The sequence below is a fragment of the Corapipo altera genome, unplaced genomic scaffold, assembly GCF_003945725.1.
Source record: "Corapipo altera isolate COAL_440 unplaced genomic scaffold, ASM394572v1 54, whole genome shotgun sequence".
NCBI classification, from domain to species: Eukaryota; Metazoa; Chordata; class Aves; order Passeriformes; family Pipridae; genus Corapipo; species Corapipo altera.
Genome location: NW_020884902.1, coordinates 6,868,582 through 6,894,251, shown reverse-complemented (window position 1 = coordinate 6,894,251; position 25,670 = coordinate 6,868,582). Strand labels below are relative to the sequence as shown.

At 39.0% G+C, this 25,670-nt stretch overlaps 1 protein-coding gene across 2 annotated transcripts in view; it reads left to right on the top strand.

The window, feature by feature from the left end:
• PXYLP1 (2-phosphoxylose phosphatase 1) overlaps positions 1-24,366 on the top strand; it is an 84,741-nt gene extending 60,375 nt beyond the window's left edge. For both annotated transcript variants that reach the window (XM_027650685.1, XM_027650684.1), the window contains exons 3-6: positions 11,836-11,997; positions 12,868-12,994; positions 20,444-20,583; positions 22,016-24,366. In XM_027650685.1, coding sequence (XP_027506486.1) covers positions 11,836-11,997; positions 12,868-12,994; positions 20,444-20,583; positions 22,016-22,947 — 1,361 coding nt within the window. In that variant the 3' untranslated portion in view covers positions 22,948-24,366. The remainder of the gene's footprint in view (positions 1-11,835; positions 11,998-12,867; positions 12,995-20,443; positions 20,584-22,015) is intronic.
• The last annotated feature ends 1,304 nt before the right edge of the window (positions 24,367-25,670 follow it).

The window sequence follows — 25,670 nt, the reverse complement described above, 5'->3', positions numbered from 1 at the left end:
TTTGTATCGTTCTCAGCTGCTGTAGGTGAAAGGATCACTGAAGGCAGAGGATTTGTAGTCCATGTTCCTGAGAAAATACTTTTTGCCATGTTTTCTTCTGCTATGCTGAACACTTAGTGTACTTGGCCGCTCTCTTGATGTTCCGTTCACATGTGAAATCTGCCAAGCATCTCTTTTTCAGTCATGTTGCAATCACTGCTGCACAGCTTCGCGCTCCAGTATTTGTGAGAATCATGCAGGACAAAAAAGAAATCATACAGAACAAAAGGACAAAACAAAGAAAGAAAAAACCAAAGAAAAATCAAGGGTCCCCACCCCCCAGCAGAGGATGGCAGTGGCATTCAGCACATTGTATATCAGCATATAGCAGCTACCTTTTCATGTTGATCTTTATTTTGAGACAATACTGTGGAAATGGGAAGAGTTGCCAACAGTTTCTGAACACAGCTGATAAAAGCTGTTCTGAAAATGTGTTCCAGGACAATTCAGCTGGATTAGTTCATTGAGCAGTTGCTGAGTTCTGTAAATCTTACTGTATTGCTCATGAATCTTGTTAGATGAGTAGCAATGACTGGATCTACTGTATTTACAAAAATCATGCACATAGGCCATAAATCCCCCCCATTTAGTCTTTGTCTATTTAAACCTTGTTTGGTGGCTCTCAGGACACTGATTTGATATAGCTGAAGTCATCTCCCAACCTGCTGAGACGTGGCAGTTCTGTGGACACAGGAGGGACTTCATTCAGAGCGTTGTGGTTTATAGTGCTGCCCTTCTCATTTGTGAACCCCAGTGAGCCTGCGATGGGCAAGGGACCAACATAACTCCCTCAACATGAGCAGTGATGAACTCCTTTTGCATCTTGTTACTAAATAACCTGGAGAACAAGCAAGATCTGACTTGAGTGATGTGTTTTACAGAGCAGGAAATCTGTCTGCTTGTCTCGATGTCTGGTAGGAACCTCCCCCAGCCCCTTCAGACAAACTGCAGAGCCAAGCAGTGAGTAATTAGTGACAAGCTGGAAAGGAAAAGCTTTACTATGCATGTATATTTATTTCAAGAAAGTAGTATATTTATTTGATGAAAATATAAATATTTTCCATGGTGAACATTGTAGAGTTTCAGTGTAGTGGGAAAATAGGATAAAATACAGGAGTAATTTTTTACTTTGGGTGGAGAAGTGGATAATGATTGGCATCTCTAGAGCTTGAAAAGGCTCAGATTTGCAGTCAGCATTGCTGTGTTATTGCTGTCAGGCTGAAAATCCTGGAAGCTATTTAACCAGTGCCATATGCCCTTCTGAACTGTCCAGTGAAAAACAGTGGGGGGGAACCTCTAAAACTATAAAGCTCTTTTCAGAGCCACATCTGGACTTAATAAATGCAAGCACCCATTATATAATTTAATGTATCTGCTTAATTTAGGTCTCAAACACAATAGTACAAGGCCTGCCATGTTGTGTTTGGTACAAAAGGGATTTTCTTAATGTATTTATTTTCCTTGTGTAAGTCCAATTGGGACCTTGTAAAAAAGACCAGCAATGCATGCAGCTGATGCAGCTGGAAATAGGAAACTTGTTCTCTACAATACTGGTGTGAGTTTTTAAAGCTGGTAAGCTACCAGACATGGTGGTTGTGTGTGGTTGCTCTATTTATCTTTGAACGTGAGTACACAGACAAGGCAATCTGGTCTTTTTCCCTGAGTATGACATGGAATAAGGCCCTCGGTCAGTACCTGCAAGCTATGGCTCTGTGGGCAAGGCAATTGTCACAAAATGAGGAAAAGCTTCAAAGTTCATAACTTGTGAGCCAGAAAATAGGCAGACAAATATCCTACTTCTGGACAGGGGTGGGATGTTTGACTATTTCTGTCCAAGTCTGTGAAAAACAACTAAGAAAAGTAGCTGACTTACAGTAGTTCTCAGATGTCTGCAGGGACATTGGCATCTCCAGTGGAAAACTTTAGGGATCTGAAAACCAAGAAGACCAAAAACTCAGCTAGTGTTAGGCTGAAGAATAAATAAACTTTTGGTTGCATTTCATATGAGAAAATTTCATCAATATTGATTAGTAAAGGTAAGATGCACTTACAAGTTGTAGTTACAATCATGTTATGATCTGGGGAGAAAGAAGGGACACTGGTGAGAAAGCTCATACAGGGGTGTATTTGTAGACTTTGATTTTGCTTGTGCATGACAGGAGAGCATTGTGAAGTCCTTAGTTTTTTCCTCATATCCTAATATATGTGATTTTCTTTAAAACATGCACATTAAAAAAACAAATATTTTAGTGCTTGCACTCATTCCTCCTCAATCAGATCTGAATTCCACTAGATTAGCTGAAGTACATATGCAACCTCCTACCCTCCCTGAGTTCCTATTTTCTGTCAGCAAACCTGTGATATACAGGACACTTCAAAAAACTTGTATTTCATACACTTTAAACAGAGAAACAACATTTTTATTTACTTAAATAGTTAAAAGTGGCTCAGACTTCTAGGGGGAAAATTGCCTGGTAGTACAGAGAAGTAATTGGAAAAAAATTTAATCCAAGATTATGGAACTTGAAAAAAATATTGGAAAATGGAAAACTTTTGGTAGCATTTCTCTAGATTTCTTATTTCCAGTAGGTGTACCCGAGATTAGCTCAGCTGGTTAGAGCTTGGTACTAATTATGCCCAGGTTGTGGGTTCAAACCCTGTATGGGTCATTCACTTAAGAGTTGGACTCAGTGATCCTTGTGGGTCCCTTCCAACTCAGAATATCCTGTGATATGTCTGTCTCAGCCTGGGACAGGTGCTTTTCCTTGGGTTACAAATTAAAAAGTAGCAGGCAAACCAAAGAGAGCATTTGTCTTTTTGTTTGTTTCCCTGTGAGCTGAATAACAGTGAGCAGCTGTAACTGCTGCTTGGTTGTGTTGTCTGCTGCGATTTCTCCTCTAATGATGACCTCGACAGTCTTTAAAAGACAGTTGAGATGCCTTTACTTCTCAGTCTTTATTGACAGCAAATGTGGCATGGGCTGATGTTTTCCAGCAGTCAGCTTGCTGCTGGATCTGAGGATCGTTGGCACAGCAGCCGTGTGCTCGCTGCAGAGGGCCATGTGGAACCCTGCAGGCTCCCCTCTGGGTATTGCTGCTCTGGGGGTGCCTCCTGCAGAACGCTTCTCTGCTGAAGAACAGGTGAGGCAATGCTGAAGTTCTCGCTTTGTCTGTGAAGAATCACTGTCTGTTTATTCTAAATCTGAATTCAAATTTCCCATGAGTATTTTTCTAGTTGGAGGAGAGTGGTTCCTTATGGTGGCTGCCCTGCTCCCATCACCAGATGTTTTGGGGTGAAGAGTGACTGTAGCTGAGTTCTCCAGGTGGAGGAGGGGGACAGCAAGGGACCTGGTGCTTCAGGCTCTGTGGTGGCTGAGTCTGCAAGGGTAAAAGAAAAGGGAAATCCACCTCTTGTCTTCATTAACAAGAAGTAATTGGGGAAGGAAATGAGACTGTAACTTGTGTGTCGTCACTTTGAAACAGAAGATGTAGTTTAAGAAATATGAGGAAATACAAACATAGCACTGAACAGAATTTTAAAAGCAGCATTTTTCGATTGTTGACCCAAGTAACGCAGAAATTTACCCTGCAAAGACCAGTGCATCAAAATGGACACATCCCCCCATCCACCCCCTCACTAACTTTGTGAATGTAATCAGTTTCTCTTGGCAGGTTAAAGTTTAGATGTAAGAATTCAAAATATGATGTGTTTCAGAACTCTGCTGCAGGATTCCTCATGGTCTTCAAAAGTAATTGCTACTTTTGCTGTAGGAAGGGACTATGTTTATGTTTACTTGATAGGATCAATAGAACTATTCCAGTAGGCTTTAACTTCTGGTGTCAGAATATGCTGTGCTGAAGGCTATGGCAGCACTCTAGTTCTGCAGTATGAAATGCAGGTATTCAGGGCTGCTGTAGCAAGCATTTTTCAGCACTTTTTATTAGAAGCACTGGCTTGAAAAGAATATTTATTCAATGATATCTGCTACTTGGCTACTACACTTAAGCATTCTTTGTGAATATTTTTGAAAGTCTATCCTAGAACTTGACACATAGGGTGCTGGCAAGAGGATTGTGCTTTAAGTCAACAGACTCCTTGAAAAGTCTCTAAATTATTATGAACTCCCTTATAGAAGGAAGAACAGCAGGAGCAATCCAGGAATTGAATGGCTCAAACAGGTATATGCGTCTGGGCATGTCACAAGTCCATAACTCATCACTAGTGCTGAGTGTCTGCAAACTGCTGGAAACTCAGAGTAAGGGATCTGTAGTCTCTGTTTTCTGTTTGCTCACATTTGACTGCTCAGTGAATGCTGTGAGGTTGGAAGTTCCTGCCCAATGCTGTACTGAGGTTGATGAGTCTGTATTTGAATCATCCATTTTCAGAGATTTGGGTTGGTAACATTTGAAGTGTGTGAGGAGGGAAGTGCTTACCCTGGTACAACTGCAATCTGAAGGCTGTACCTATGTCACCTTCAAACACACAGAATTGTTAGGTTGAAGTATTTGTGGAGAAATTACACTCTAAAGAACCTTCTTTGTCTTGTCAGGGTTTGTCAAGGAAGAGCATTTTGTTGTTGCTGTTGTAGGTTAAATTAAGGTGTGTGTCTCCTTTTGCCCCCCACTGTTTTTCTTTCTATTACCCACCCCCCTATAGCTCCCTTTAGTCTTCTATTCTTTGTAGTCGTGCTCAGAGAATTTAGCAGCACTGTGGGAAGAAAACCTTGAAGCTCAGAGCCTGCTCTGCAGTAGAAAGGGCTGTGGTTGCACAGGGAGCTGCCTGTGGAGAATAAATCTGTGCTCGAGGGGCCCCACTTGCTCCACAACATACAGGACACATGGCAGAAATGGGGAAAATGGAAGGGCAAATGCTTGGGGAAGCAGGGATGTGGGGAAAGAAGTAGGTTCAGACATGGTTGGTTAAGGGGTAGAGACTGCAAAGACACTGAGGGCTGTCACATCTTCATAAATTCAGTATGGACAGATTTTATATTAAAAAAATTCTCATCAGGGTCTGTAGGGCAAGGGGTTTGATTTAAAATAAAAATTACTGGAGTGTTTTCTTAAATTAAGTTACACATTCTAAATAAAGTAAAAGCCTGTGAAAATTTAAAAGTAAAAATTTAGTAGCTCCATTTATATTTTATATAAATACAAAATCTGAAACTTAGAAGCTTATGTTCACAGGCTTAGAAAGCCTTTTAAAATATTTTTCTTAATAGTACTTGATAGTTTGACCAGTGTGAGGCTAATAAACCTTTTTTTGTTTGTGTGATTACTCAGCATTCAAATACAGCACATTAGTGACAGTGGTGTTATGCATTATGGATGAAGGCCCTCGCTGTTATTAGGGATCTTACCTTTGAGACTGTCAAAGCCTTTATTTAGCTATCCAAAAGAAGAAAACGAGAAGAGTGGATTGTGTGTCACACGGGCACATTTGAACTTCATTGATGTCCAAGTGTGCATTTTTAATCTGAAGCAGAGCTCTAAAACTGTCCCTGGGGATGTCCTGCTCAGGTGGGAGTGTGGGGCACCAGGGATCAGACCAAGGGAGGCAGGGATTGGACCTCGGATGCAGGATGTCACAGCTCTGGCAGTGCTGTGCTCAGGCTACTTCTCTTCTCAGCTGGCACCGTGTCCCTTCGATCTTGCTCTGTGTGCTCTTCAGCCCACGTGTGCCTTATCTACTTTGTCCAGATTGTTTTTCTTGCCGCACACATCTTTACCTTTTTCCCCTCATCTCAGTTGTTTTGAGGCATTCCTGCCTTTTTCTGGTTGTTCTTCCCTATACTTCTCCTTTTCTAGCTTCCATTATTTTCAGGGAGAAAATAATTAGAAGGGCAGGTGGGAGTTGGGGGCATTTAACCTGGAGAAAAGGAGGCTCAGAGGGACCTTATCGTTCTCTACAACTTCCTGAAAGGAGGTTGTACCACGTGGGGGTTGCTCTCTTCTCCCACATATCAAGTGATAGAACAAGAGGAAATTGCCTTAAGTTGTGCCAGGGGAGGTTTAGTTTGGATATGAGGAAAACTGTGTGGATGTGGCACTTGGGGACATGGTGGTGTCGGGTTAACGGCCCTTGATCTTAGAGGTCTTTTCCAACTTAACGAGTCTATGAATCTCTGAAGTCCATATTCATCACCAGACTCTCAGAAACCTGAGTGTTCTGCTCTGTGCTAGGCAGCCTTGTTAGTGCCCTGGTAGGAGCAGAAAGGGGGTGGGAGGAAGGTGGAAGTGGATAAATAACTTTTTGTGCTCCCTGACATGCGCATTTGCTTTTCTTGACCCATCAGCATAAGGTTACCTACAGTGGGGTTGCTGTGCTTTTTTTCATTTCAGCTGTGTGGCTGAATTTCTGTTTGACTGTTTGAAATAGTATGTTTGCATGGGGCTGAAAGAACCTTCTGTTTTATAACAGATGAAAACTTCAGGTCTCTGTTTAGTCAGAAAATCGAGACTAACATGGCTGCTGCTTCTCAGGTTGGTTGGAGCTACAAGGGAAAACAGCAATGGAAACCGGTTTTATTGCTCATCTTTCTGGTTTTAGGTAAATGTTAGTGATTTTTTTTTCATGGGTGTTTTTTTTTTGTTGGATGAGTCTTGTTTTCTTTTTTTATTTTTTTTTCAAAAGGGGTGCTACCTTTTGCTTGTCAAGCTGAAAGTAGGACTGCAGGAGGGAGAGAAATTGATAATGAAGTGATTTGGTGTTTAATTTGGTGTTTCTTCTACATGAAGTGTACTTTGCTTTGTGTTTGGTTTTCTGCTGTAATGAATTCTGTCAAATTCATGTTAATTTTGTAGCCCTAATGTGCTTCAGACTGGCTCCCTGCTTTGGCTTCTGAGCACAATAGGTGATATGGTAAGCTTGACATTCTTCCAGAGGGGATTAGTTGCTATGTAGGAATTGTAACGGTGGTTCCACTGAAAGCACTTCAGAATGACTGTCTCTCTTGCTTAGAAACTACTCATCTAATGTTGTCTTTTTGGTATATTTTGTGGCATTCAGGACTTGGGTGGGGGGTAGGGAAGGGGAGTATGGAAGTCAGGCAAATTAACTTCTGGCTCTTTAAATAGGCTGTCCTTAATGTACACTGAGAATAAAGCTGAATGTCATAATATTTGAGATACCATTGGGTTTGTTCATAAAGACTTCTCTTAGTCAAACTGGTCACCTAATTTTAAAATTTGGTCCTAGGTTTCTGTGGTATGAATTAAAATAAAAATTGCTGGATGTTTTTGGTTTAATTAAATTTAGTATCAGAGTTTGGATTTTATTTCTTCTGAATTTTGTTGACTTAATAATCTCGATTTGGAACTGCAAGAATTCTTGAAGGATTTATATTCTATGGCAGTATTTAGCTGTAATAGTATGTGACCAGTGTCCTTCTGTCTCTCATAGGACAGAAATTGCTGCAAAGTTCAATCAGATCTTCCTCTTGTCTGATACCAGCCCACGTGTTTAGTTTTACTTCATGTTTCAAGCAATTTTAGCTCGATGGGACACTGGGTAGAGTTTCACTGAGGTTTCTTTATTTTACTTTTTGTTCCTAGAAATAAATTTTTCAAAATTAATGTTTCAAAGCAGATTTAGGTAGCTTCTTCAGTTTTAAAAATAGATTTGTGAATATTGGGAAATAAAAAATATTGTCTTTCCTCTTCTGTTGCCAAACTACCTCTGTAATAATATGTACATATTCTTTATAGTTTAAGTGTTGGCAGAGCTTCCAGTTAGATGATGAAATATGTTTCAGATATATTTTATTAACTGCTCTGGCTGTGGGAAATGCACATCAAAAATCATCTGTTCCATTTCTGGTTTATATTGCTGTATTCCTGTCATAGTAAAACATGAGCTTTGAAAGGCACAGCAGTGGAAAATTCCTGTTCAAAAACTCAATCATAGACTTAAGTATGACTATGTACACGTTGGCAGACTTCTGTTTGGGGCAAGTGCATGTTACTGTGAACTAATAGAGCAAGTCATATAAAATAGTGCTAAGCTATAAAAAGTGATGTGAAAACTCTGTAACAGAATTCTGATATTGTAATGATTTACATATGGAAGAGCAGAACTGAGTTTGGAAAAAAAGATGAATTTCAACTTCATGTGGGGGGATTTTTAAAATTAATTTTTATTTATTTTTTCCCTTTCCCCCCCTCTCAGCTGTGTCAACCCAGTACTGTTTGTAGGTTTGCTCGTTACATGTGGACCAGAAAACCCACTTGGGAGACAGAGGTGGGTTTGACAGTGCAGAGGAGGATTTTCAGTGATGAAATACTCAGATACAGAGAGAAAGTCAGCTCTTCAAAGAGCTTTAGATAACTGCTCTATGTGCTATAGAGAGTACAAAACTGAGGGAACAAATTGAGCCTTCTGTGCATAGGGAGCTGGAGAGGATAAGGTGTGCAAAGAAGGACTTGAGAACCAGGAAGAGAGATAAATGAAGACAGCAAGGGAGTATAAAGACCAAGTACTTGAAATGAGAAGGGAGTGAGACAGGAGAAAACATCCTAAATACGTCAGGCAATAACAATGTCCAGGGAAAGGCAGAAGATGAGAAAACAACTGAGAGTTTAGGTGTTGATATGGAAAATACCTCTGTGTTTGGAGCAGGCAGAAATACAAAGAGGGGCCATGTCACTTGGGGACCTCATCCCAAAGCACTGAAAGTGCAGGATTGTTCTGGGTTCTGAGGAGCTTTAACAAGGGCAAGGACGACCAGCCTTGCTGAGTGGGCTCTTCAGGGTCACTGTGCTGAGAAAAGAGAAGGCAGATCTCCAACTGGAATTCATCTCTCCTTGGCCCTGTGGCATCATTCTCCCTCATTGTGCCCCCACCCCTCCATTCTGAAATACTTGCTATTTTCATGTATATACATTCAGTGGAAATTTCCAGTAGACTGCCTAGACTGGTGCCCAGTTCATATGATTTTGTCATTTTCTATTTAATGTATTTAAATAGAAGACACAGACATTTGCATAGGCAGTTTGGTTGATTTTGTTATTATTGTTTTCACCCAATATTTGTTATTTCAAGCGTGCCAAAAGTAGATGCTGTTTGTCATGGCAGTGTTTATTTGCACTTAATTTAAGTAGCTGAAATTTTTTGACCACCTTGGCAATTATTTTTGTCAAACCTGTGAACAGTTTGAATAATTTAAATTGAATCATGGTGTAGTTTGTGTTGGAAGGGACCTTTGAAAGAGCATCTAGTCCAGTTCACCTTTGAACCCCGGGATTTAAAGTTAGAAGTTCTTTTAGCCTGGTCCTTGTCTGAAGTACCTGAACATGGACAGAATGGTAATAGTTTAGTAAGGAAATGCTGTGTTCCTCCTTCCCTGGTATAAGGCAAGCTTGTTCACTGTGCAGTAAGGACAATAGTTGGAGTTATTACATGAACTATTGTTATTCCTAATCTGAGTCCATTTCCAGTCCACAAAATATTCTTAAATTGCACCCATTGCTACTGTGCTGACTCAAGTCTCCTTTAAGGGTGTTCTGTGAGTGGCTTTTTTAACTTCAAACATGTAATCTGGCAATCCTGTAGCTGTTATTTTTTAATATTCAGTTTTATTTTTAATATTTTAAAGGCAGTAGGTGGTTCTCTTTAAGATTTAGTGCTTTTCCTTATCCTTAAATTTGTCTGGCAGTGTTAAGGTATTTATTCAACCAGTTGGATTAGAAATGAGATTTGCTGTCTGCAAACAGACTGTTTGGCCCCAGGAATCATAGGCACTTGATTTTAATAAGCTAATGTATGCATCTGTTGGCTTCTGCAGTTAATTGTCTCAATGCAAAATGTGCTCTGTTCATGTTTTTTCACAGCTAAAACTACCTTAGGTAAAAGATTAGGATCCTTATTTTGCCCTTTTCCCCCCCAACCAAATTTTAGCACCAGAGTTCGTAGTTTTTGCCATTGGGGTGTGGTTTCCCTGTCTTCTGAAACCCTCGTGTCTAAACTGGATTGAGTAACATCACCTCTCCAGTGCTTCAGCCTGTGCGTGTCTGTGACATTAAGTGAGCAGTAGCAATGTTGTGAGTGGCTCTAGAGAAGATTGCTACAGAAAGCTGAGAGTTGTTGCTTGGAACCTTTTCTGGCTTGGAAACTTGACCAACATAATGTAACTGCTGTAGTTTGTCATTATACTCTTTAGACAACTACTGCCTTCTATTTGCAGAGTCCAGCAACTGTTGTAACACATTCTTGGGTTTGAGTTTTATACCCCAAACCCAGGTTTGCTGCAAGCCCCTTCAAGCCAGAGTTACCAACCTCTGACAGATATTGCCAAGGCTCTGTGTTACTGCTGGTTTCTTGGTCAGTGGTTTGCAATGTCTCTCAACAACGTGAGTCTAAGCATGGAAGGAGCTAAAAAATGAATCTGGTAGATAAATGCTGGAATGGCACTGAGCTCCTCAGTTTAAGTGGCCAAAGTCAAAATTATAGTTTAATATTCTCACCAAGCACAGTTGTGTGCATGAACTGAAACAGCTCAATCAAAAGTTTGAAGTCACTGCACTTTATGGGTATGGCCTTGTCAACAGCACTAGCAAGGCTATGGAAAATGCTTGGATTCTGGTTTTGGCAGGCAAAGGCTAACCAAATAAAAACATCTGAAGTGTATTGTAGTGTAGTGTAAGAATGAAGAGTCTGCGTTGTGTTACTGGCTACGTGTTCCTAAAATCTACATGCTTTTCATTTTGGTTTGCTGTTGTCGTTGTTTTTCTTGGTCTGCAGAACTCCTTATTGTGAAACAAATTCACTTCTAAAATTGGAGTGGGGAGTCCAGATGGAACTGAGGAACTGACCCAGAAGAATAGTAAAGTTTTGCTTTGAACTTTGTTCTTTTCTTTCTTTCTTTTCTCTCCCCCCTCCCTCCCCCCGAAGACTAATGGGGTAAAAATACAGACACTTTTCCTCCTCGTTTTCACCTTTAAAACTTCTGATTAAAATACCAGAAAATACTAATAGAAAAAAATAAATGTGGGCATTTGTTATTACAAGTGTAGTCTTGTAAACCTCATAAATTAACTAATTCTTTCACATCAAGGATGTAAAGGATGTTGTCATTACAACTCTGACCTTAAATTCAGATATGCTTCAACTTGATTCTCTGTGTCGGAAGACCTAGCGGTGGTATTTCTGTTAGTTCCCCCACTGTGTATAAGCATTAACTTCATTTTTTTGTGTTTCATGTTCTTTGGGTAGTCTGAGTTATGTTTCAAGAAATATAATTTGTGTGCTTTTTTTTTTTTTTTAGGTAAGCCAGACTGTTTAAGGCTGGCAAAGTAGCAAAGTAAGGTCAGGGATTAGTGAGGAAAATGGTGAATACTCCAGATCCTTCGATCTTGACTACTCTATATTCCCAATGGTTTGTACTACCATCATCATAACCGTGCTGTATCTTGTGCTGATGTCCTTCAATGTCAGTTTTTAAGGGAAAATGATGAGAAACAGCTGGGCCTGTTGTGGCCCTTTTTCTTCAATTCATGTTCTTAGAGCTTCATCAGAGACTGACAGAAAAAGAAGCTTCAAGAAGAGTGTAAAAGGCAGCATTGTTCTATATCCAGGTCTTTTCTGAAGTCTTAGCTGAGCGCTGACTTTGCCAAGGAGCTCTTCTGGGCTATGTAAATCAGCAAAAAAATCACAACAAAGTTGTATACTCTTGAGAGACATCCTCTCATGGAAACCATGGTCTTTGTGCATAATTACTTTAAAATAATTTTTTAAAAGTTATAGTCTTCTATGTCCTTAAACCCTCCTAAAGATGTATGGTGTATGTTTTGTATCTTTCAGTGCATTTAATACCAGTAAACCCAGTCAGGGAAGATGGACTGAATCCTAAGAGCCGAAAGAGAATAATGCCTGATTTGCTGACAGAGCCTCCTGCCATAGATCCTGTTTATGAAGCTCATGTTTACTGCAATATTCCCACCATTGCTGAACGCAGCATGGAAGGTAAGTTTTGGGAGTGCAAACCACAGCTTAGTTGCTTGTGTCTGTGTGCTGTCACTGGAATTGATAACTTTGTGCATGGTCAGTTCTTTGGTACTTGGAGAAGGTACAGCAAACATGAACTGGTTGCTGAATTTCCTTAAGTCATTCAAAATATGCTGTTCTTCTTTTCTTCCCTTTGTATCCTCTCTGTTGTCTTGATTTTTGGAAGTGGTTCTGCCTCCAGCCAATGGTCTAAAATTAAAAGGGTTGGGAATTGTAATTGTAATTGAATTGTAATATTTACTACAAGTGAGATGCATTGCAAACAGTTGACTTGGAATTTTGAAAAAAAACCCCAACCCTACAGAAGTAATTAATTTTGGATTCCAAACCATTAGACGTGGTCAGCTAGAAGGCATATTTGCATTCTTTACCCTACAGCGGCTGCAGCAGCAAGGGAGTCTGAATGAATTCCCTCATTAGCATATCCCACTAATGCATATAAAATAAATTACAAACTAGTATATCAAAAAGCTCCAGATTAGACGTGCTGCAAAATCCATCATTATGATGAGGTCTGGAAGAGAGGCATTATAAAAGTGGAATAACCTTATTGTGGTGGCAGAGTTCGGTGCTTGAATAATGTCTTGTGTGGTTGTCAGACTTCAGAGGTCCTATGGAGATGTTTTAAGAAACTCAGTCTTGCGTAATTTATCTTGCAATTTAAAGTGAAATCTTTCCTGGGATGGTAAGTTATAATTTCTTAGGGGTGTTTTCTTTCATTGCAATAACAAAGCTATCAAGCTAATTATACTTGCTTTTTTATTAAAGTGTGGCCAGGTAACATATTTTGTCTCTTTTTTTTTTTTTCTTCCTCTTTCCTCACTTTAGGTCATGCACCTCATTATTTTAAGCTGGTGTCAGTTCAAGTGTTGATTCGACATGGTGATAGGTATCCACTCTATGCCATTCCCAAGACAAAGAGACCTGACATTGACTGTATGTTGGTGCCCAGCAGGTAAAATTCTTGGGTTATGTCATTCCTAAATGCTTGTTTTACTTGAGAATTATTTTGTTCTTCTTCAGGAAACAATTTGTGCAGCCTGAAGTACGTTGTGACTTCAGATACTTGTGTATTGTTATGGTTTAAAAAAAACAACCCCTGTATCAGTGGTGTACAATACTTCCCTTGAAACAAGAACTATTACCTGTTACCAGTTCAGATTAGAATAAGTTCTTTGTATTTCTTTAAAAAGAAAAAGCTATTTAATTGAATATTTAGGTTGCCATTCCTCTTAGATAAGCTTTTACAAATTTTCAAAATGTAAGTTTTTTAGATAGTCTCTTTCATTTCAGCTCAGCATGTTTCCTTTCATCTGAATACAAAAAGGTCTCAGTCAGTTCATCACTACCATAAAAAAACTGATATTTGCATTTTATATTTTTATTTTTTTCTTTTACTTTTCGGAAATATAGGCTATCAGAGTTCCCTTAAATTAATGATTTGTGTCAAAACTCAGGAAAAAAATGGAAGTTGTACATTTAACTTAAAAATGCAAATTAACAGAAAATGCATTTTGCGACTTGAAAACTACCCTTTTCCTGTAGTTAGCACTCACTGTTAAGTACTGTCACACTCAGTTATTTGTGTCTGACTGAGGTTAAAACACTGGTTTCCATTCTGTATCAGTACAGTGTGCTTCTGTCTGTCCTCATGTCTTTGTAGGTTGCTGATGTCTGTTTTCACACCTGAACCACTTTGAGCTGTAGATATGATCTGAATTGCTTCTTTTCCCCATGGAAGAACCTTTCTTTTTGTTTAGAGTTTACTCGCTGATAAAGATGAATTATAGTGTAAAGCAGTAGAAATAAACAGTGATGATGTAAATCCCCAGCCTTTGCCCTAGATTGCTTGATTACATATGTTTTTTCCTCCTTTTTAAAAGGATCTATGGTATTATTTTTTTTCCAGTAGAGAAATTACCAGTGAACCTACTGAATACTTCCAATTAAAAGAAAAATATCAAGAAAAACTCAGATATGTTAGCACAACCTTTAGGCAAATATACATCTTTATGCTGCTACCACCTCAGCGGTGTCAGGTGTGGAGATTTCCAAGTGACTGGGGGCTGGGTCTGCTTTGTGTTCCTGCATACATTACTCAGGAAAAGAGGCACAATAGATAAACACAGCACTGTAGATACACCATAAATACCTTTTCCCAGAATAGCATGGAATCTCCTCTGTCTTTAATTCTACACCAGAAAAGCAAGAGCATTATTTCTTCATTTGGAATTGGCTTTTCTCTGTCACGCTGAAAAGGTTAATGCCATGCTGAAAGTGCATTTCACCTCAGTGCCTGGGAAGATCATGGAGTAGATCCTCATGGAAGCATTTTAAGGCACATGCAATATAAGGGGATGATTCAAGACAACCAGCATGGCTTTACTAAGGGCAAGTTGTGCCTGACCAATCTGGTGGCCTTCTATGATGGAGTGACTGCAACAGTCAACAAGGGAAGACCGACCAGTGTCATCTACCTGCACTTCTGTAGGGCTTTCAGTACAGTCCTACATGACATCCTTATCTGCAAATTGGAGAGACATGGATTTGAAGGATGGACTGCTCAGTGGATAAGGAATTGGGTGAATGGAGGCAGACAGAGTTGTGGTCAATGGTGACCAAACTCCAGTTATCTCTGCCATAGAACTGAGTGGGCAATTAATTTCTCTAACAAGATGGAAAATGAATCGTTTGCTAATAGCTATGATAATGTTATTAATGACTTGCCTTTAGGGCTGAGACTATTTTCAGCATGCAGTACTAAGTAAAGAAATATGATCCAGATCTCCATTGAGTTCTTAGTGGCTCTGATCTTCTGATCTTGCTTAATATCTGTCATGTTAGAAGGTATGTGAGAAAGCTTTATCGAAAAGATGCTGACTGCAAGTGACAATGTTGGATTAGTTGCTGTATTTCTCAATATTAAAGTGCCACATGAGACCTCAGTTTTGTAGTTGTCGGAGAAGCTTTTATAGCGATTTCCACTTCAGCTTCAGTCAAGGAATACAATATGAAGGCCCTGGAGTCACAAAAACTATTCATAAAAGGCAAGGAAGCAGTGTGGCTTTTGACACAGAATGACCAAGTGGAGCAGTTAAGAGAGCACAGTGTCAGGCTCCAAGGAGCCCGGTGGGGGAGATATCCTTGGCTCATACCATTTATGAAGCATTAGAGCATCAGTGGACAGATGATACATCTGTACACATCCCTTAACATTCACAGCCACTGCAAGATCTTGTTTTCCCAAGAACAGAATTTATGTAAAACAGAATATCCTGGTTTAGGGCAGCAGAAAGATTAAAGGAGTTGGCTCTGCACTGTTCTGTCCAGAGGTGTTAAAGCTGACCTTCCTGAATAGGGCTGGAATTGTTACTGCTTTGACCAGTGTTTTAAATGGAACATTTATTACTTTAGCATCAGGAAGTGATATGCTGTGTTTGGCTGTTGGGCTTATATTCCTTTGTGATGTAAACGTGGTGTTTGATTGTAAAAATATTTGTAAGGGGAGTATGACAAGGTCTGTAATCGCTACCTTTGAACTGAAGGCTTCTTGGTGCTGTACAGTTGAGATGTCTGATTGAAAGTCTGACTTGTTTAAGCTTTCTGGACTTACAGCATCAGATAAGCATGCTGCTCATATGCAGGCTGTTCTTTATTTGACCTGGCATTCAGCTGATGGAATTCATTAATTAAGCAGATTATGCTACAGCCCCATGGACTTCTAATGGATATGCAAAATAGCCTTGAGGTCACTCTTTGGTTTTGCAAATGATGGATTGTGACATTTAAGTGTGGAATGAATATAAGCAAATGGATTAAATGTTTTGGAGATTTCTTCCCTCTAAAACTTCAATTAACATTATTATTATTATTTTCATTGTTCCGGATGGAAATTTCCGAAGGGAACTGAATAATATACACTTTTTTCCTCGAGAAAATCAACTGAATGATGTTATGAAAATCTTTTCATTGTAGTGTTTACTCATGAGGGAAATAAATTATTCTCCCACTTTTTGTTCCTTATGTAGATCACATTTACAGTGTCAAAAGTAAAAAAAATATGCAGTGTTTCTTCACTGAATTTGTATGTGAGAGAAGAAATGCTTTTTGGAAGATGCTAAAATGATTTCAGAAGACTGCTATAATTTGATAGTAAACTGGATTAATTAGCATATGTTTTAAGGCGTTTTGAAAGGTGTTGATGTTAATCATGAGAAGCTTAGTAACAAATACTGAAATTTTATGTTCAATAGGCACATGTTTTGAAACTGCCACAAAAATGAGATGGAAAAGTGTGGGAGAGGAAGGTAGCATACTGTGAGCTAAAGGAGGTGTGGATTTGACTTGGAGTGAGGTCAAAGTACAATCCAGACCAGAATTAGGTGAAGAAAGGTCTCCTCTCGACTCTAAAGACTCAGGAGAGCAGTGAAGTAGGTGGAATTATAAAATCACAAGATGATTTGGGTGGAAAAGGACCTTACAGATCATCCAGTCCCAGGCCCCTGCCAGGGGAGCACTGTAGAGTTTGTTATAAAAATGTAAAAGCTGTGAGACCTTTATGAATAAATAATCCCCAACAGTACTACTACTGCCTTAGGATCTCTTTTGTAGACTACACTGATCTATTGTTGGGTTTAGTGGCTCTTTCCATTCATTTGCCTTCTAAAAAGGAAACAGTGCAGTCCTTTGATCTGACACTTTTTTTTGTCTACTTGAACTTCACAGAAAAGACACATTATTTTTGCTTGAAGTTATAAAATAATTTTTTGCATTTTAAGTAAAGAAAAAAGGGGCTTGCTTGGTACAGGTTGCAGACAGAATAACATGCTGTACACTTACAGAAAGGTCATGTCTGTCTGCCATACATTTTTGTGTCTGAATGCCTCAAGGAAAAAGCAAATTTTTATTGAGGGATGTCAGCTCAGTTCCTGGCAGAAATGCACATAGAGTTCAAATAGTTGGGCAGTGTGATTTCTTTCCATGTACACTGGTTACAGTGTAGCAATAAAGGGGTGATATTTCAGTATTAAAACTTTTTAAGACCTTTACAAATAAGGTATTTAAGTGTTGAATAAGGATTTCAATGTTGGTCCATTTTAATGCTAGTGCATGAAAACTACAGTGTTACATCTGGCATCTATTATCCCAGTGTTTAGTTTGTAAATAAGGAAAAGATAAGCTGAATTAATTACTATGAGGGAAAAGAAGCATCCTCAGTTTTGTTACAGGTAAAATTCATTCTATTTTACAAAAGTAAAATCATTAAAAGGCAAATTATCAGACTTGAAATATGGGAAACAAATGTTCAGAATGAGGAATTGTGGCTATTGCTAGTGGATTTAAGTGAAAAGCTTATGCTCTGACAAAATTTGAAATATTTATTGTACTAATACTATTTCCATTGTAATAATAGCTTGCCATTGTAATGCTGGGTAAATTACAGAAAGATATCCCTTTAGCCCACTTTTATTTTCTGATTACTTTTATGGAAATAAAATTTTAAGGATAATTCAGTCTTTTCAGCTGTACGACTGAGCAATTTCCTTTGCTTCCTGCTCCAGCAGCCCCAGCCGGGTTGCCTGGATACTCCATCTCCTGCAGCATCTGTAAATTGGCCAATTCAACAGGAGGATTCATATTCTAAATAAAAGAGAAATCTTGGGGTGGGAGGGGGAATGGTTTGTCAGCTGGCAGCCTGAATGCTGTTGTAAATTTTGCTGCTGAGAAAAATATGTGTTTATTTGCCCAGTTGTACAGGGTTAATTGAGGAGAATTTCTGGTATTTTCAGAATTTGGTTCCATACGTGAGGATTACATTCAGGATAAAAGTATTCTGTAGCCTGAGATATCTGTCTCCTTCAGGCAGAATGGCTCTTATTTTTATTGTTTGATTTTTTTTTTTTTTCTTCCCTGGAGTACATCTAACAAGTAGTAAGCTTTGAATTTGTCATATTTCATAATTTGATTCTGCAAGCATGTGCTTATCTTGTCTTCACTTTAAATATAGTGTAATTCAAAGCTAAGTAACTTGCATCTAGGTATCTATATGAAAATTTGACTTGCCTGCCATTTTTTTTGAGAAATCTTTTTGCAAAGCACTGACAAATACTTTTCTTTCTTCTTTCCTTTCTTTCTTCCCGCAAGTGGTTGCTGGCAGTTTTGTCAGCACAGGTTTGATTCCATTAGAATTCTTTCAGGTTTTTATAAACAAAGCAGCAAAAGAAGTTGAATGGATAATGCAGTTCCTCAAAGTTTTCTTTCACATGTATTTGCGGAACTTGCTAGTTAAATAAATGGAGTTTAAGGAAAATTGTGGTTGACAATTTATTCATGTGTAGACTTCTGTAAAGTACAAGATTAAGAAAATTGGTAGTTCAGCCTCCTACCTTTGTGATAAGCTTAAAGAGCAATTTGCTAATGGGTTTAATTTAATTTTCTCAACTTCTCCCATTTTTAGATTGCAGTGCTGGGATGTGACAATAGTGTAATGTACAAAATGTTCAGTTTGAAATTCTCGTTTGGAGCTTGAGTGAGCTTCTAATGTACAGTTGTGCAACAGGAAGCCTTGACTGCTTGAGAAAGGAACAAAGCCTGACTTATGTATCTCTGCTTTGCAAATATTAATCTTCATTTGCTTTGTTAAAATTGTAATATGCAGAAGAAACTGTGAAGTTACAATGTCATAAGTTGGCTCAGTTTCCTTTCAATTTGAAGGAAAAATGGCATTATTAATCTGACTTTTTATCTCATTATGCTTTTTGTCTCATTTTGCATTGTTTTGTTACTGGCACTTGTACCATGATTTATTGTAACATTTTCCTTCCAGGAGGTTTTTTTTTTTCCTGAAGGTAAATTAAATACTGGAAAACTCAAGTTTTACAAAATGATATGAGCAACCTTTCTATTGACAGGCACTGACTCTTATGAGATCTCCTGTATATTCATGCTGTGAGCACAGCTCTGCAAGAGGTCTTCTCGTGTATGAGAGTTTCTCAGTTGGCTCTTCTATGTAAGCAGGGATGTCTTTGTCCCAGAAAACTTTGATTCCAGACACTCATTCCTACTTTAGTGGTGTTATTGCTCCCTCTGGTGGGTCCTGCAACTCTGCTTTTTTGTTTTTTAGGCCTGAGGTTTTTCTATCAAAATAGTTTATCATTCTAGCAAATGGAAATATGAGGAATAAACACAAACCTCAGACTTCTGTAAAATATCTCAGGCAAAATTTATCTTATATATATAATTTTAGCGGTTTTTTAAGCAACATTCAAAAATATTAACCCTGTTCAGGCTGAAAATCCTATTAAAATGACAACCATCTGGGACAGATTCGATTGCCAAACAGTTTCTGTTTTAGTTCTGCACGAAAGCAGAGAAGTGACTGTGTGACATTTGGTAACTGTTGACATTTGGTAACCGCTGACATTTAACAAAGAAATCCCTGTTTATGTAATGCATTTCTGCTGTAGAAATGTGAGCATAATTTATTTTTTAAAGGTTCAAACCTCTTTAGGTTATACTGTTTGTGGCCTTTTTTGTATCTGTAGTTTTCTGCACAGCAGTACCACAGTGAGCTGAGTCCAGAGCGTCTTTGAAATTTGCAGATGAGTTTAGGAGATCTGAGAATTCTTTCATGGACTCGAATTCTGTTTCAGTGAGTTAAGTCAGGCATTTTGGTGTATATTTCTTTTCCAGCTGTGTTCATTACTTGCATGGTGGGGTATCTTATCTGTTCAAGTGTCCAACAGTATTGGCCTCTTCCTTCCTGGGTTATAGTACAATACCCAAAACAATGACTTTCAATTTTAATGGGGCCTCTGGATACTACTTTCCAGGTACCACTTAATGGAGACTACATGTGCTTAAGGTCTGAAGTAATTAGAAAGAAAGGCTGAGATTGTAATCAGCATTGTACATTACAGAGTTCAAAAATTCCCTCAAGATCATCTACTTAAAATACTGGTTGTTTTAACCCCTTTAGATTGGTAGTGCCCTTGGCTGTGCTGTAAGTGCAATGGTACTTTAGAAACGGGGGAGAGGTTTGTTTTTTTATAAGGATTTTTATATATATTTAAATTCACAACAGTATTAGTGACTGCATTTAAAAAAAAAAACAAAAACCAAACCAAACAAAAAAAAGAAAATCTTTCCAAATTGCTTACTGAAAGGTATCATAATCGTAACATGAGAAGACATCTGTTTCACTATATCTCTTTGGTAGATAGTGAGTAGTTAGATTTCTTTTCCATACTTGCAAAAGTCCTGAGTAACTGCAGATGTTGTCTCAGTGGGAAATAACCTCATACCATGAAATTTCGGAGCTGACATACTTGGAATACTTGACTCTCTAGAGCTGTTTTCCCATATGATTTTGGGAGTTTTCACATTTTGGTTTTTACCTCTCTAGGAAACCGTCTCATCCTCAGCTTGAAGCTTTCATTAAACACATGTCCAAAGGGTCTGCAGCCCAAATGGATGGTTCCCTGAGCAGCCTCCCTCGCTACCCCAGTCATTCTCTGTGTGAGATGGGAGAGCTTACACAGACAGGTGAGTTTCCATAGCAGCTCTGTCCTCTGCTCTCTTAAACACAGTCTGCTTGAAAGAGATCTTCTATTTTCTTTATGTTGACATAAATGCTTTTTTATGGAAGCTTACCATGTTGGTCATAGCATAGGTTATGCTGGGATATGAATAAAGTATTAGTCTCTCTACTGTAAAAGTGGCAGCAGTTGTAGAAACCATGGTTTATCCTATAGCTTGACAATTCCGTTACAGACTGGTCAAGCTTGGCATCTCTTAACTTTATTTGTAGCAGGTCAGAGCACCTTTCCATCATGTTGCTTTACACCACAAAATTGCTTTGTTACCCTTGTGACAAACAGCACTGCTCAGTACCTCCTGAGGAAGAGTCTGGTGCTCTGACTGGTTTGTGATTCAGAGGAGCCCTGGAACTGAAGAACAACCACTTAGTGGCCTGCTTTTACCTGTGTTGTAGCTGCTGTGTCCCTTACAAGGGATTCTGATGTAACAGACAAACTGGATGCTTGTATTACAGAAATACTTTATACATCTGGTGCCTGTCAAATCCTTATGGGTTCCCATGGGAAAAAAACTTGGTCAGTGTCAAGTGTTGCAAAGTGATGTCAGGAGAAATTGAGGCAGGATGGCATGGACCACTCCCTGACACTTCCCAGCACAGCTTGTTGTATGTGGAATTGCACACAACACAGGGATTGTAACTGGTATTTGGGGACTCCTTTTGTCTCTAGCAATGTATGTTATGGTGCATAGATGTTTCCTACCTGTTGCTTTGCTGCTGTGAGAGGCTAATGCAAGAAACACAGATTCTGGAGCAAAGGTCTTGATGTGTCAGGAGGATGGACACCTCTTCCTTCCCAGCTGGCAGAGCTTTAGTGTAAGAATTATCAAACAATTGAAATTGTTTAAAATTTAGACAATTTTTTGTTTAAAAAGACAAAAAGCCTCCTGAAGGAGGCTGGAGAAGAAAGTTTGACGGGATTGGCACACCTCGCCACTGTTTTGTGAGTTTACACACTAATTTACGTTCTTTGTATTTGTTTTGTGACTGCTGGTGGTTTTACTGGCTGCCATAAATTTTCAGGGAGCAAAGCATTCTCTGCCTGTCTGGGTCTATCTTCAAAATCATCTTCAAAACTACTTTTATAGTCATGTTAGATCCATTCAGTCTCTGTCTTGGTCCAAGGAAAGGTTTTAAACAAATCTTGTGGAACCAGGTTTTTCTGCCTATATTTCAGCTTAGTTCCTAGAATCTGAGAGATACTGAAGAAAAACGGTTTTTGTATTAGTCAATCGTAAATGAAGTTCAGTTTTGTAAGTTCATAACCTTTTAACTAAGTGTTCATTTATCAGTAAGGCTACTAGCTGTATTTTTTTTATTTTTTCAAAACTACAAAGTTTCTAATCTTATGTTGTAATTTCTTAAAAAATTCTCTTTCAGGGGTTGTACAACACTTGAGGAATGGACAACAATTACGAGAAATTTATATAAACAAACATAAACTGCTTCCCAGTGACTGGACAGCAAAACAGCTCTACTTGGAGACAACAGGGAAAAGTCGAACCCTGCAGAGTGCGCTGGCCCTGCTCTACACCTTTCTGCCAGATTTTGACTGGAAAAAAATTAACATGAGGCTTCAGTGGAGCACCATTTTCTGCTCTGGAAGCTGCGACTGCCCCATGAGAAACCACTACCTAGAGGAGGAGCAGCGCAGACAGTACAGCTTGCGGGTGAAAAACAATGATTTGGAGAAAATATATGTGGATATGGCAAAGATTGTGGGCATTCCCACCAGGCAGCTGAGAGCTTCTAACCCTATAGATTCTCTCCTGTGCTATTTTTGTCACAATGTCACTTTTCCGTGTACCAAAACTGGCTGCATTGGTATGGAACACTTCAAAGTAATCAAGAGACACCAGTTGGAGGATGAGAGAGAAAGACAGGAAAAGAAACTTTATTTCTTGTATGCGCTGTTGGCCACTCATCCTTTCCTCAACCAGACTGTTGATCGGCTGCAACGTGTCGCTGAAGGCAAGAAAGAAGAAGTATTTGTTCTCTACTCTGCACATGATGTCACACTGTCACCTGTTCTCAGTGCCTTGGGCATTACAGAGGCCAGATTTCCTAGATTTGCTGCCAGATTAGTTTTCGAGCTGTGGCAGGATGGGAAGAGACCCAAAGAACACTTTATCCGCATCCTGTATAACGGTGCTGACGTTACATTCCAGACCTCGTTCTGCAAGGATCATTATAAACATTCCAGCAAGCCAATGTGCCCACTAGAAAAATTTGTCAACTTTGTCAAGAGGGATATGTTCTTAATTTTTAACAGCACGAGTTACTACGATGCCTGTCGGAGGAGAGCACTGTAGAGAAGGAGAGAGAAAAGGAGGCAATGTTAACTTGTCTCAGTGAAATCTGTTTTCTGGTTGAGGCACAACTCAGCTTTGTTATTTCTTGTACTTGTGTGTGTAAGTACAGAAGGATATGGCTTGAAACATTCTTCAAATGGTTTCATTGTCATTCAGACTGCAGATGGTCTCCAGTAGAAGAACAAATACCGAGTGTTACATATGTGTGTGCTCACAAATGCTGTTAATTGTAATGATAAATCACATGGGCTACTGTAACCTGGACATGGCTTGATAAAGAGTGAGAGAGCATAGACTTTGTGTCTCTGTATTCCAGAGCAATACTTGGATACTATAAGTTTAAAACCAAAACTTTTTTTTTTTTTTTCCCCACCACCATCTCACATTCATTTTAAGCAGTTTGTGTCAGGCTCTTTTATGAATTCCAGGCATCTGCATTAAGGCATTTGTAAGGAATTTTTGAATTTCCTTATTCAAAAGAAACCTTCTAATGTTATGGGGCAGGTCTTTAAAGCAAAGTGCATGTGTGTGTCTGTGCATACTTACCTGAGCATGTACAAATGAGTGTGTGCCTTGTTGACCTCACAGACCTATAAACACGTGGCTACTGTTACCAGTGCCAGAGAAGGATGCACTGGAAAATGGATACAGAACTCTATTCTTTGATTGCACTTTCAGCACTTTGAATAGTTCAAACACAGTTTAGAAATATGTAAAGGTCTTGTGACATTAAAATAGATAGCAAACACTAGCAGCGTCACTGAACCTGAGTGGGAAATTAGGATTAGAAAGCAGTTTTATGGTGAAGTGTTGGGCTCTTTCCCATTGTGAACGTGTTCAAACTGTTGTGTTATGGAACAAATCAGTGGTTTAGGAATTTGCTATGGTGACTGCTTGAGACAGCTTGACTAAATACTGGGAAAATTTTGTAGCTGAGTTAGTATTTTTATGGACCAGGAAGCTCTTATTTTATAAGACCAGACTTGTACATATTGTACTGTGTATATTTATAACACAGTAGATTTTTCTTACTTGTTTAGTTTGTAAAGACTTGTGAAGTTCACTTTTTAGACATTTTTTTCCCCTTGATCGGGATGTTTAGACTCAAGAAAAAACTGTAGTTTATGGGTAATTTGAACAATGAGTAGATGTGAAAACTTGTACTTGACTGCTTTCATCTCTGTAGGAGTAGTACATTGAGAATCAATTTTTACTAGAATTCATAGAAATTTTATAATGGTGGAGGGTTTTTACACCTCTAGAAATAAATTAGTCTGTGACTTGTGATTCAATGGTGCTAGTTTATCAAAGAAAACATAACTCTGCATAAGTTCGCTGACTATTGGCATTCCACTCTCTCTTTTTTCAATGCTGCATTTGAACATATATCTTTAAATAAAATTCTGGGGACTCTTTGTATACTTGTGTGTTATGTTTATTGTGACTTTGGCTCTTTGCATCAACAGGGTGTGTATTGTTAAGCTGTTTGTTGCATTTGTAACTTCTGCACTTGTTATGTTCTGGGTCCCAGCCTGAGAAGGAGCAAGTATGTGTTTTGTAAATACTGCACTGGAAATCCTGATAGAATATTTGTGGCTTTTGTACCACATTAGATTCAAAACATTTTCTTTCTATCTAAGAAACTAACTCTGTTTTCCATCATCCACGTTTGTGTGCTGGAGGGCAAACAGGAAGAGAGAATCTGAAAGTTGAGCTCAGTGTATAAATTAGGTGAACGAGACCATTTGTCCAATATTAGAAGCAAATACTCCAGAGCTGTTGAGGTACCAACAGAGGGCAGCTGTAGCTCTTCAGAGTGTTATCTGTTGGAGCTTTGATGCTGTTTGTGACCATTTGCAGGACTGATCCTGAGGGCCAGAAAACATTACCATAGGCATATAATTGATGTTTACTTAGAAACATTGAACCCCCCTAACAGCTTCTGTAAGTGCCAGTCTTGGTGTCTTCAAAAGCCTGTCAGGAGTAGCAGCTAATTTGCATCTTCTTTTAAAGACAGACCATAGAAGTGTTTTCTTTTGATTTCCTTGTACAGAAAGATCCCTTTTGTCTGTTGTAGGCCTGTGAATTGGAGGAGAGGTGAATTTGGATGGACTTCTTATTTGTCAGGCTCAAAGAAGCACTGGAATCCCAGATATTAATGGATATTTCAGCAATTTTCCAAACTTCTCGCTTAACTTTTCTTGCAGAGCAACAAAACACTGGTTTTATGCACCACTGGTAGCTGGTCAACCAGCAAGAATTCTGCTTGAAGTCTCACACAGACCTTGGGGTTAACTCCCCTATGTAAATCAGGTGAGTTGGGTGCCAGAAAATGTGTTGATCTATGTAGCCATAGAAGAAAGTGAGACAGATGCAGAAAGATCAGGTTGTTAGTAGCTGCAGTTCCTCAGATTGCCCCAGATGTCAAATGTTCATCCTGTCTAATCTCAGTCAATGCTGCTGTGTTGAAGGGTGTCCTTAGCAATGGCAATAACTGTGATTATGGAGTATTGATATCCTCTAGACAGAATTTTCCTTATGCTTAGAGAGGTACGAGGACTGCTATTCCTCACTCAATTCTGTTCTCTCTTAATCACCCTTTATTATTTATACACATTGATGAAATCCCCCTGAGCCTTGTCTTCCCTGGGCCAACAAACCCAGCTTTCTCAGCCTACCCTCATGGAAGAGGTGCTCCAGTCCCTTAATCACCTTGGCCCATC